The 14,037-nt window shown below is 39.3% G+C and overlaps 1 protein-coding gene across 4 annotated transcripts in view; it reads right to left on the reverse strand.

The window, feature by feature from the left end:
- Positions 1–14,037, reverse strand: part of ttc39a (tetratricopeptide repeat domain 39A) — a 52,461-nt gene that overhangs the window by 25,395 nt on the left and 13,029 nt on the right. For 2 of the 4 annotated variants that reach the window (XM_088599005.1, XM_088599004.1), the window contains exons 3-4: positions 7,703–7,847; positions 5,326–5,430 (exon numbers count right to left, since the gene is read on the reverse strand). In XM_088599005.1, coding sequence (XP_088455131.1) covers positions 5,326–5,430; positions 7,703–7,847 — 250 coding nt within the window. The remainder of the gene's footprint in view (positions 1–5,325; positions 5,431–7,702; positions 7,848–14,037) is intronic. The other 2 variants (XM_088599007.1, XM_088599006.1) reach the window with 1 other exon arrangement.

Below are 14,037 nucleotides of genomic sequence, written 5' to 3' on the forward strand. Positions count from 1 at the left end.
TAAAACAAAAATTTAGGGAAGTTGTTTTATTTATATCATGACATTACTAACTTGTCACCGTATGTGTTTATTGCAATGGGAATCCATATCCAGACTTTATATACTGTATGTGTGTGCCCATCCATCCAACTATTATTGGAAAGTCACTCTTTTTGGCAAAGGTAGCAGCAATCCATCACAGGGCTGAAGGAGTGCCTACACTCTGTACAAGATGCCAATCAATCACAGGGCATACACACATGCTGGACGTCTTTAGAGATCCCGGCGAATCTAGCCAGCAAGTCTTTGGGTCATGGGAGGAAACTGGAGCAACAAGACAAAACTTATGTGGAAATGTTCGTCTGACTCACAGAGCTCTGTTCCACAGAGCAAAACCCAAACAGAAGGTATTCCAAGCCAGAATTAAAACCCTGTACCCAAGAGCATGAGTCCCGTAAATGAGTCAGCAGCGCTAACTGTCACTCAGATACAGTATAAGCCCATTGGTCATTAAGATATTCCAATCACTCTGAAAGCATGTATTAGAATTATAAGTTTCTATACAGACCATCCATCCATTTTCTAACTGCTTCATTCAATTCTGGTTTGCCGGGGAGCCAGATCCTATCCCAGCCAGCAACTGGTGCAAGACAGGATAGACACTGGAGAGGATACCAGTCTATCATAGGGCACACACAGACACTACAGGGCCAATTTTCCCAGAAGCTAGGTAGTCTACCTGTATATTTTTGGACTATGGGAGGCAACTGGAACATCTAGAGAAAGCCCACATGAACACAAGGAGAACATATCCTATGTAGATAGCACCACAGGTCCAGAATTGTGCCCAGGGAAACAGTGCTGCAGAGCAGCAATGCTAATTACTATTTCTATCCAGAAAGATCCTTCTAAATACTGTACAGTACACGCAGGGTGAAAGAAAATTAATTCTGGTTGTTTCTTCTTTCTCAATAGGTATTGCTCCATCTGCATGCAAAATTATACTTTTCCATGAACTGTGTGCAGGCTAGGGGGGGGGTTCATCTTTTCCTTTTGTTTGCCCAGCAATACTTTGATTATCGCTTATAAAGGAAACATAGCTCTTTGTGTGGAGGAACATCTGATAGTTGCTCTGGAGACACTATAGTTCCACATGACGGTATGCTGTGGCACTGCCAGCTCAGGCTGGATGAGTACGTGAGAAGGGAACAAACAGAAAAGTAAAGGAGGTTCTTCTGGACTGCCAGTGGCATCCATATGGCTTTGAAAGTGCTCTCTTAGCGACACTGAGAATCTACAGCAAGACACACTAGATTCAAACCACAGCAGAACGATAAAATTGCCATAATTATACAGTATTTAAGGGTCACAAGCTTTTTCTCTGCACGGTAGGGAACCATAGCAAGATCACATGACTCACCAATCACTACCCTTGTCATCAGGTAATTTTTGCAGTAGACAGTAGTACCTGATAAATGCCATAAAAATGTAGCTCAACACAACCACACTACAAAAAGCTATCCTTACAAAACAATTCCATCTGGTGATATGCCTACTGTGGCCATTAAAGGGATGGAGATGAATAGCTATATATTTTGTTTTCAGTTGTGCAAAGCAAATAAAAAAATATGATCACAATAAATCCTTGGCCTCTTGGTTTGATTGCATATCCAACTACCTTTACTAACTTAGTGAGGCATGATAATTATTTTCTTGCAGTAACTTGTAGGGCCTGTCAATAGAGGTTTTCAACTTCTTTGAAAAGAACTAGTGAAAGTGGATGTTTTCACTCTCAACTCATAACACAAGAGAACAAGAAAGTAAAATAATAAGCAAGAAGACAAATTTGTGACAGACAATAGCACTCGGGTGTATGTCACATCTCAGCTGTGGGATGTGTTTTATTGAACAGCTTTAAGAAACAGCCAGGGAAAGTTCTTGAATGAATGCAAAATAAATTTGTGTGAACAGCTCCTTCTTGTTAGTAACTTTTAATATGAAAAAAACTATCATTATTAAGCCATTATTTGCTTCGTGATTCAGGATAAGATACACACATTTGAAATTGTACATAATAGTTTGTTTGCTTTATGAAAACCTTTTGAAATTAAAATTTTATATCCATTCTGGAAAAAGAATTTAGGATAAGTAACCTCTGGAGAAGCGTTTAAATAATTGCCACCTTTAAACAACAAATACACAAGTGGTGCATTAACCTGCTCAGAATAAACATTGGAAATACATTTGGCATTAATGTAACATCCTCAGAGACAAATCAAGTTAAACAGTTAAAACAAGTGGCTATTTTCTAGACTCATTGTACATACACCTCATTGCAGTCCATATTCAGATTCCTATATCATCTGGTTTTGAAAATGAACCATGTCATATCAACTTTATTCTCCTTGAGAACTGAACATCAGGACAAACACAGCCCCCAGCCATCCCAGGTGTCTGAACAGCTTCTCTGTCAACCTCATTCAGCTTCACAGACAGCCTCTCTCCTTATATAACACAGCTCTTGAGAACAGCTCCCCACCCTGTCTATGCAGCAAAGCTGGGAATGGGGTGGGGCCACACTGTAATTTAGAACAAAAAAATAAGCAAAGTCACGGGCTGTCAAGCTGCAAGTCTGAACAGTCAGCAGTAAGGCAATACCCACTCACTGCACAAGCTGTGTCTCATCTATCTTGTTGACAGAATTTGTGCAACTTTGTGTTTATACTGTATACAGGTATACTCTATGTCCTATATGAGCTATATGTCCTATATAAAAATAACCAGACAGAACTCCGCCATTCTAATATCAGATACCTAAAATAGCTAGTCCCCTAAAGACTACATCATTGTGCTCTAACTTGAATCTATGAATTGGCTATATTACTCTGCTCTCCTCCCCACTGATAGCTGATGTTTGGTGAGCGTTCTGGCGCACTACGGCTGCCGTCGCATCATCCAGGTGGATGCTGCACATTGGTGGTGGTGGAGGGGAGTCCCCATTACCTGTAAAGCTCTTTGAGTGGAATGTCCAGAAAAGCGCTATATAAGTGTAAGCAATTATATTATTAATTATAACTTATAGAAATTAGGATCTTCTTTGTACTTCTATCGAGCAGAACATTCTAGCCACATTGTTATGTATTTGATCCTTTTTTACCCATACACTACAAGCAAACAACAAATTAAAGCACAGGTCTAAAAAAAATGATGATGTTTCATCATCTAGTGATTTTCATCTTAAACAAAAAATTGTAAGTCTAAAGGGAACCAACCTATAACAATCTCTACCACACTGCAGTTCAGAACGTGATATATCATTGCATGATCATTTTATACACCAAAACATCTCCATACTGCCAAATTCCCCAAACTCTGTCCTCTCAATATAGCCTTCGGAGTCACGAAAGATGCCTCAAAGAAGGTGTAGCACAAGAAAGGAAAGGGACTGTACTGATACGTTATGGCCCTTCTAGCATCTGTAAAAACACTTCAAACATCAATGAAGAAACATTTTATGCTGGAAACAATATAGGCAAAAAACAGTATTGTAAAGCTACACGCAGTATATTCATAACGTTAATCCTTGGTCCTCTATCCTTGACCTTGTATTACTTTATTACACGGTAAAGCTAACTTTAACTACCAGGTAGACATATACATGTGTGATATTATAACTAAATGTGAGTCACATAGTGTATAATTAATACAATGTGCTGTACAATACAATTATTGTTAGGGGCTCAGAAATATACAAAAATCTGATTTTGTTTCTCGCTTGATTTACTGTGTAACTTAACCACTAAACAAGAAACAATTTCAAACATTCCAAACTCTCCCGGAGTGCGACAAATCCTACTTATTCCGTTGCAAGTATATAAACCGACCTGAGAGAGTTTTAAATAAAACCTTTACTTTTCTGCTGGTAATGAGTGTGAATGGGTGTCAGTAAGCGAGAGAGGCAAAAAAAAAGAAATGGACACTTTTACTACTGCAGCTTTTGGAAAAACTCAGATTTGATACAGTATATTGGGCATAATGAAATGTAACTTGGTGTAATGTGATTCCTGACAGACAGTCCTCTTGGGCAGTCATTGTGTAAGAATGAAGAATGACCAATAACACCGTAGATCTGCCAATGTGCGGGCTTGAAAAGGAAGCAAACTGGGGCAATGTGCATACTGGGCCATGTAGACAAAATTCTCTGCTTAGCCAATCTCAGCACAACAAAAACTGTTTTAAGGCACTAATCATAGTGTTGTTCCTTGTAAAAAACTCACAGATGGAATTTAAGACAAATTGAATTTAACACATTTTATGAGCTTGGGCTCATTCTTTGGGCTACAGACAAAAGTGTTGTACTGGATTTGTGGGAGATCGGCATGTTCTAAACCTCACAACTAATTCACTATAAACACGGGGCTCATGCTATACTCAGAGATGCCTTGGGGTTTTTTACTAAAAACTGAAAAAGGGTGGCAGCATTAAGAACTATTAAGCACAAGATTTTCATCAAGGTGGGATGCACAGTGGTTAGCATTGATGCCCTGCAGAGCTGCAGAACCGGGTTCCTGGGTTCAGTTCTAGATCTGGGGTACTATCTGCTGGAGTTTGTATGTTCTCCCTGTATTTGCATCGGGTTTCCTCTCACAGTCATACTGTCTGATAGACATAGTGCTAGGTTAATTGGCTTCTGGGAAAATCGGCCATGGTGTGAGTGAGTGTGTGCTTGTTTGTCTCTGTCCTGCGATGGACTGGCATCCCTTCCAGGGTGTATCCTGCCAGCATTAGGAGCTATTAAGCACAAGAGTTTCATCAAGGTGGGCGGCACTGTGGCACAGTGGTTAGCATTGATGTCCTGCAGACCTGGGTCCCTGGGTTCAATTCCTGGGAGGCTACTGTATCTGCGTGGATCTGTATGTACTCCCTTTGTTTGGGGGGATTTCCTCTGGCTGCTCTGATTTTCTCCCAAAGTCCAAGCACATACTGGTATGTTAATTGTATTCTGGGAAACCTGGCCCTGGTGTGAGTGTCTGTGTATTTGTGTCGGTATGTCTGCCCTGTGATGGACTGGTATTCTGCCCAGGGTGTATCCTGCCTTGCTCCCGTTGGTTGCTATGGCTTCCATGCGGCCCTGTATTGACTAAAGCAGTTAGACAATAGATGGATGAAATTTCAGCGATGTGCCCAGAGTTTATGTTTCATAACAAAAAAGACAACACCCAAAAGACAACACTGCCACAATCCCGAAATTTGACAAAACACGTAAGGGAATTTGTGAGGACTAATCCAAAGATAAAGATTTCATGCAAATGATAAAAAACACATGATGCCCCCCTCCCTCCTTACTTGGACTGAAGCCGAGTTAATGCCTCCTCAAAGTCGTTTCTTAGGAAAAGGTCCAGAGCACCCATACAGTCTTCCAGTGCAACTGACAGGTCCGACTTCTGTGACCTGGAAAACGAGAACGGCATCAGCATGGAGGTATTTAATGCATGTGATTAGGATATATTCTCCTCCATCTTCTACAGTCCTAGCACAGCATTCGTAGTCATTTGCTGCATTAAGGACACCAGCAATAGCAAAGACAACTCTTGTTTGAATATAGATGGAGGATTAAAGTTCTTGCACACAAGTCTCAAGGAATTTTTTTATGCTCAGCACACACCATGGTATAGTACACACCAATGTCTACATGAACACAGTAGGTGTTCAGATATTCACTAACTTTGCTCTCCCAACAATTAAAAGCTTTGATGGAAGATAGTAGGGCAATCTGGGCAGTTTTTGAGTCAGTTATGTATGAACTGTATATATGAAGTGTGCTAGGTACTACTTCACCATAGATCACAATTTGTACATCTTTACAATAGCAAAGCAGCTCAGGCCAGCTGAGATCAGAATTAACATGGTCGCAAAACCTTGCAATAACACATGCTGGTATTGCAACTGGTTGTCACCGCACTTCTAATGTCACAAGTGTCAGTGAGATTTTTTTCTTGTTACAGAGTCTAGTCCTCAATTTCACTTTTAATGCTCTGTTATCTTCTTTGAAGTACTATATGTCAGAACATAAAGCTTTAGAGTTTTATTTAGATACCCAAAGACTCCACGTATACCATGTACCTGAATTGAAAACGTAGTGAAATAAAAAAAGAGATAAGCAGCTTTTTCTCCATTATCCCCTGGCTGTCTGTCTCATAAAATGACTAAATGATGCACACTTGGTATAATTTGACTAATCCATACAGTTTTTGACAAAAATGCCAAATTAAATCAGTTTATAACCTTAGTCGGACAACAGACAAAGCCTATGTTTCATATAAACAGGCCTTTTCTCTGAAGGAAGTTGAAACCTTTTCGTCAACATAACATTTCTGCTTCTCTGGCTCATTGCTATGATCTATAACTATCATGGGAGGACTTGAGCATTGCATGGAATTATTACACTGATAAATAAACTGCAGCTTCTGTGAGGTGTAAAGCAAGGATGTCACAAATGCTCAATTATTGTGCAGCTTTCAAAGTGATTAATGATCACTATGAGTTCAGCAGCTGCGTCACATTCGCTTCAAATTAGCTCAATTACTAGCAGCTGGTTGTAAGGGAGAATACAGACCGTGTACAGAGAAGGCCTGGACAGTTAATCAGAAGATCACTACAGACAACGACACTGAGCAGAGTACCCAGCACAGTCCCTGGTGCATACAGAATCCATATTTCACCAAATACATATCATTCATATAAGCTGCGTGCACAACGAGAACATTATTTTACAAACCAACAAATCCTAATTCTATTGAGGGCCACTGAAGAAAGAAGTGACAGCTTCATCCTTTTGCACATTAGCCCATTTCTCCCAGAAGAAATCCAGTGATTTTCTGACAAGGTCCTCCTCAGGGAGCTTCACAGAGATGAGACAATCTTTCTTGCTGCTTTGATTTCTTAACTTCTTTATTCCTTCTCAGCCAGCTTCCAACTTTTCTAAATGGGTACCTTTTCCACAGAATTTGACCAGTATAAATCGAAACAAATCTCAATGAAGAAAGGCTGCATGTTCTTTCATTTTATTTCAGTCCAGCACAATGCATTTTTAACGTATTCAGTGTAACACTGGTTATGAGTGTAGTGAATGTGGTCACATTATTCGCAGTAGTTGTGCTGTTACAATCATTTTAGAATATAGGGAGGGTCATTCTGAATTAACTGCCAGGCAGAATAAATCCAAGGGGTTTAAGTAGGTTTTGAAAATAATGCTACAATGATGCCCACAACAGACTTCTTTGTACTGTACTGTACTGTACTGAGTAGCACCATACTGTATATCATATTACATTGCAAAACAAAAGTCAGCAGTTCTATGAAATTTTCAAATCTCTAAAAGGCAATTTGCAAAAACAGTAAGATCATTCCTCTGACACACAGCCTTCTTTATCCCGGCTTCGGCAGTGATACTGTGTAATCATGTTATTGTCATCGGAACATTTTTTGAATGAAGGAAACACGAAAAAGCCACGCAGACTGGCGCACTTTTTTAAGCACATGCACACGATAAAGATCACTGCATCGTTGCACTAACCCCTCCGAAGCCAAACTAAACCCGAAAAAGAATACGTTTAAGTTGATTTTTTTTTTTATCCAGAGGGAGCATTAACGAGACACAAGGGCACAGAAACATCTGTGCACGTTTTCACACGGATGGATCCAGTGGTACCTGCACTCTTACCCGTTGGAGAGAGTCTCTGCTTCCCCTGACATTTTCATCTGGCAGAGCTGGAGAGAGCGGAGTCTGCCCCTTTCACAACAGGCAGTTTTCAACAGCTCGCTGAAGATCGCAGGCCCTTCTAAACGAGAAGGATTTCCCAGTTGGCCTTAGAGGCAAGCACGCAGGAGGGGAAGAACACAGTCTAATAAGATTGGGATGACTATCACACTGGGAAACTAAGCATATGCAATCTCAGCCCCCCCCCCCCCCCCTTCCCTCAGTCTGCTCTGTGCTCTCCCCACCATTGCACTTACACAGCGCTCACTGCAGAGGATAGTGCTTACTGATTGGGTACTGCACTAGTGACTGTAGGCAGTAGGACTGGAGTCAAATAAAAATCTGAGCCAGATATTCATTGGAGATAGTGACTCCTGTGGCAGCACATCCCTTTGGTAACTCTGATTAACCTGGCAGCGAGCTGTTGGAGTAGAAGTCAAACAAGGCTCATTTTTGTAAGCCCTCTTAATTATGATGGAAAAATAAATACTAAATATTGCAGATTTCCACTTCACTGACTGCAGCAATTCGACTCCCAGGAAGCTGCCAGAAAACTGAAATGTGAATGAGGCTATTTTCTCAAAGCTTCTCTGTAAATTTGAGAACACAACTAACGTACAGTCACAATGGCGTATATTGTATCTATTTATACACATCTTGCCTTTGCACTTAGAGTGAAAGGCAACCAAGGGAAACAAATGTCCTTGTGATCTGTGATTTGTATTACAAACATACCATCTGAGTCTTAAGTCTTCCGATCAATCGTTGCCATATACTGTATATACAGTATGTGTACAAACAAAGGTCACAAAAACAAGCTACTCTCCTCCCTCAATGGAGTTCTGTGGAAGTATGAACTATTAGATTGATTTAGAAACAGTCACATTCACGTACTCGGTCACAGACTGATTCCATGGACATAAACACATACTTCAAGAATATGCAGCACATTGCAAAATTTGGTGTTTGCAAAACAGTGATCCCAAAAATATCCTTTTCTGTATGAAAAGTACCTAAAAAATTTCCTTAGATACAAGTTCCAAAATCTGTAACAAAAAGTTCTCTTCTATATTATTTTGCTCTTTATATGATTTTCCTAGAATTCTAGCAATGTGTTTTTTCACTTTTTAGTAACAAAATGCATGTTTCATGCTTTTTAATCTCTGTGGAAGAAATGGGAAATGAAATGCAAAATGATGAGAGAACCCTAAACAGTGTCCAGTCATCTTCATATAAGCAGCCTTGACATAAAGTCAACATGTAGTCCGGAAGTATAAGGTGTTCTTTGGCCTTTTGTATCTAACAGGGCTTGACACAGACGCTCATAAAGAAGGTTTAGTGAAAATGTGGCTTACAGTAGTCTGCTCTGTAACAGTAGCACATAATGATTATCCCAGAACTCTGAATTCTAATGTGTGGTACAGAATCAGGAGAAACCAATTAGACACACGATGACTCTCTCTCCTGGGATACAGGCAGTCCTTGCATTTACTGTCAAAAACCTAGAAGTTTCCCATTCGTTTTGCCAGACACCATGTGTTGCAGTGATTAATATCCATCCCTAGGGGTAGCTAGTTTATTAATGGATTATTATTGAACTGCATTTGTTAAAGGAAACCATTGCAATTTGATAGTTTACAGTCTGAATTTGATCAGAACAATTGCCGTCATTTTCTTTCTGCAGTGGGACTGCTATTGGGATTTCTGATAAAGCAGCACTTTGTAACAGTGCATGCAGCATTAACGGGAAACAGTATATAATATACATAATCAGTCTTATTATTATAGTCTAACTGTGTAATGAACAGTCAGAAAAACCTAATTCTATCATGAGAGCTCCCTGACACAAAAGGCTAATTTAGAAGTGTTTTCTGGTGATTTAGTTCTGCACTTCTAAGTTAATCACCAGATGCTCGGGCTTGCTGCTTGACCTCGTCAGATCTTACAGTAAAGCAGGAATGGGAGACTTCTAGGGGGAAATGAGAGAAATTCTTCTCTCTGGACAAAAACAAGCTACCGCTAGGTACTGTCTTAAAGAATTGCTGATACAGTATGTAAACATTATGTTTGTTAAAGGGTTTATGGCACTCTCCATAAAAGTCATATTCTAGTGCATCAGTCACAGGTTAATATGTTTGGTCTGCAAAGCACTGTTCTTAGTAGTTTCAGAAGCCAAAGATTTGTTGTGTCATGGAGCTTAATCAAAAGACATGGTCATGAATTCAAGATATCATGAATTAACAGAGGTGTTCATATAAGGCAATATGAGGCAGTTGCTGGTGTCACACACAAGATTATTCTGTTTCGAATCATAGAAGCAGACATGCTATGAATTTGTAGTATACTTCTCTTTTGCACATGACCCTGTAGTTTGTAAAACCTAAAAATTGTATATGTGCTTTAATTGGAATATGATTCGATTACTTAGCCATTTGCACTAGTAAGAAACTGAGGTCAAATGATCTTCAGAACAAGAGTGATTAGTAGTCGAGTACTTGACATCAGAGATAATATCTGAGAAGCTTCTGTTCTGCTGAAGGTGAATTCCATTGAAAAGAAGTACATTGCTTTCTGCTAAATGCATTTTAGAAATTCCTTTTGGTCTTTAAGGAAAATGTTGGAATAAAACAGTTTGTTATAAGAGGCTCCAGTTTGTATCTACATTTCATCAACATAATTTCTCAGTTGATCCATGGTTCTTTTTGATTTCCACTGAATGGATTAGGATAAAATTAGCAAATCCAATTAAAGCAATATTTTTCTTCAGAAACCAAATATCCCTATGGTTAGGAAAACCAAGTAACTTCAGTCTGTCTTTCAGTATTTTATCAGGCTCCTTGTTTTTATAGGCTTGATTTGATGTCAATAGTTTCTAATACAGTGATGTTGGGCTAATGTTGGAATAAGACTTCTTTGTAAAATTCAGGCACTCGACACACCAAGGTAGGCATGTTTCTTGATTACCAAGCTAAAAGGACAGGCTCATATGATTTACTTTCTCCTCAAAGTCGTTTTTATAATCAGGCTTCGTTTTTGTCATTTAAAATTTTGCCTCGAGCAAAATTATAGCTACCTTCAGAGAACACCCAACATTTTATTTTATAGTCATTGTGTTAATGTGCTAATTTGATTAATTTTACCTGTTTAACTTTCCAAACCTGAACAGTTAAAAATGTAATATATATCCTTCACCCATAACCAGCCACGATACATTCTCTTTACCTACTGCAGTAAAATTAGGTGGACTGAATCAGCTTTATTTTCAGAATTAATCATTCTGAAATACACATATGCAAACAAATACAGCTAATCAATCAGGAGTTATCCCTTTACAGATAAGCATCTCAACCCCTGACCACACTGAGAAAGTATTTACTGTAGGTGTCAAAGACAACTTAAAACAACTTTAAAAATTAGGTTTCAGCTTGTTCAGGAAGCAGATCTGATACTTTTCACAATACATATGTAACATTCTAACACCACTTGTAAAATGATTACATTTTGAAAAATGGAATGGACTTTACAAAGGGCTATTTTAACACATAAACCCTTCCACAGTCAAGGTGCCTTATAACTCCAGGAACTCAGTATTCCAGTATGTCCTTGGAAATCCGCAAACCTGGACACACTGGTTGTACCAATAAAAACCACAGGAAAACAGGCAGACCTGGAACTGGAGCCTTATTTGTTCTGTCCTCAGTTTATGGAATTTCCTTCCATTAGATACTCAAATCTGAGCTATTTTAAGTCATGTCAGAAACTTTATTTTTATCTTCCTTCTTTGTTTGTTTGCTACAGGAAAAAAATGAGCTTGACTAAAATGTGTTTTAATACAGTACTTTGTGTGCAGCACAAATACAAAATGTCAAAAAGGGTACAAGCCTTGCTGTCTATTTGTGGATTGATTTCAAAGCCACGTGTGAAACCACATCAGCATGAAACATACCCTGTTATCATTCAGTGGCTTGAAACACTTGAACTTCGATTTAAAAGTATTCAGGAGATGACAGGTACAGCAGCAATTTAAAAATGTAATCCTCTTTGAACTAAAATATCACTTAAAGCGACTTAAAAGAAACTCACAGGAAATGTATTGAGCACTGCCCTAGTGAAAAAAACCCACAATAACAGAAAAAGAAAGGAGCACTCAGTATACCTGTGGTGCTTGTAGCCATGTTCATTTATAAGGCTGGTTTAGCTTATGTCACTTTTAGGCTCCTGTAGAGTAAATAAATCTTCACATGGCAGTATAGCAACAAACACTCCTGACACAGTGTGCGTATTGAAAGAATTGAAGCGATTTGATTGATCAATTTTTTAAAGGCAGGAAAAGCGCTGGATATGACATTTTTCTACCAGGCTGCCTCTTCTGCAGTTTGTTTCTCATTAGAACAGTGTAGCCATCCAATCTGGAAAACAGATCATAATGCATGCATGTGATACAGCAGGATATTCAGTATATTCCTCTGCAGAGTGTTACTTTCTACCTAAATGCATAGAAAGGATGTCTTAAAATGTTTTCATTTTCAAGAAAAGTACAAATACTGTAGCTTCCTTTTATTGGTAACCTGTCTTACAGTATGCATTACACTGACAAATCGCTGTCAAATTTCAGAGTTTAATCCAAAGTGTGGACATTCGTGTGACCAAACAGATATTAAGCATCACTGCTTAATTGTCAAGCCATGCTAATGAAGGTGTAAAGATGGAGATGCCATTTTAATCCCAATATAACTATTCCTATCTTTTGGGATAAAGTACTCAGGCTGTCAGTCTTGGAAACCACACCTCCAGCACACTAACTCTGAACACTGGGGTCCCCCAGGGGTGTGTGCTTAGTCCATTACTCTACTCCCTCTACACCCACGACTGTAAGGCCAAACATAACACCAACTCCATCATCAAGTTTGCTGATGACACCACAGTTGTAGGTCTGATCACAGACAATGATGAGAGGGCCTACAGGGAGGAGGTCAATCTCCTTACAACGTGGTGTGAAGACAACAACCTCACCCTCAACGTCAGCAAAACCAAGGAATTGATCGTTAATTTCAGGAAACTGCAAAACGGACCTGGCCCTATCCACATCAACAGGACTGAAGTGGAAAGGGTCAGTAACTTTAAATTCCTTGGTGTCCATATCACCGAGGACCTCACATGGTCTCTCAATGCCACCTGTCTGATCAAGAAAGCGCAACAGCGCCTGTACTTCCTAAGACGGTTGAAGAAGGCTAAGATATGTCCCCAGATCCTCACTAACTTTTACAGATGCACTACAGAAAGCACACTGACAGGTTGCATCACAGTGTTGTATGGCAACTGCAGTATTGCTGACCGCAAAGCCCTACAGCAGGTGGTGAAAACTGCCCAGTCCATCACTGGGGTTGCCCTCCCATCTATACAGGACATTTATGACAGACAGTGCTTGAGGAAAGCTCTAAGCATCATCAAAGACCCCACACATTCCAGCTACAGACTGTATGACCCTCTACCATCTAGAAAACGGTACCGGACTATTCGGGCCTGGACTACCAGACTCAGAGACAGTTTTTACCCCCACACTATCAAACTATTAAACTCCCAGCCTCTCTCACTCATGATCTGAACCTCACAGTGCCTTCTTTCTTTCTTACCAAAAACTCACACATTGAAATCTACCTCTACCTTACATGTCAAAAAGCTCACTCCCCATAATTTCTATCCTTTTATTTCATTCTGTTGATGCATGTTTTTGCACATCTGATGTTGATTTTGCACATTACCTGTTAACCTTTTTGTTGCTTTGCACATTGCCTGATGTTGTTTTTTGCACACTGCCTGTTCTCTCTGTCTTTCTTTTGTCTTTCAATTGTATTGTTGTTTTTTTTTTGTACCACGTTATCGTCTGAGAGCTAGCTAAATAGCATTTCATTATACCATACACCTGTATATGAGTATAATGACAATAAACTTGAACTTGAACTCAACAAATATCTGAAATGCACCAGCAGTGCCCATTCTTTAAATCCTTTGCTCCAATTTTCACCTAATTGTTTTCTGCTTCCTGTCCAAAGTCAGTCAGCTGTTACTTGATATATTAGATATCCTGTAACTCTATCCCAGGAAATACCAGTATAACAGGTAAATGCATTCAAAATACATTTTTATTTCTTCTCACAGTTTCAGAAACAAAAATGTAAAGACTTTTCAGAATCAATCAAGATGCAATGTGATGAAGATGTATTTCATGGGGAAACATAGATTCTTCAATAGTCCCCCACACACTTTTTGGAAATCAATTCAGAGAAGCGTTTTCAGAA

Source organism: Lepisosteus platostomus, chromosome 11, assembly GCF_059453375.1.
Source record: "Lepisosteus platostomus isolate fLepPlt1 chromosome 11, fLepPlt1.hap1, whole genome shotgun sequence".
NCBI classification, from domain to species: Eukaryota; Metazoa; Chordata; class Actinopteri; order Semionotiformes; family Lepisosteidae; genus Lepisosteus; species Lepisosteus platostomus.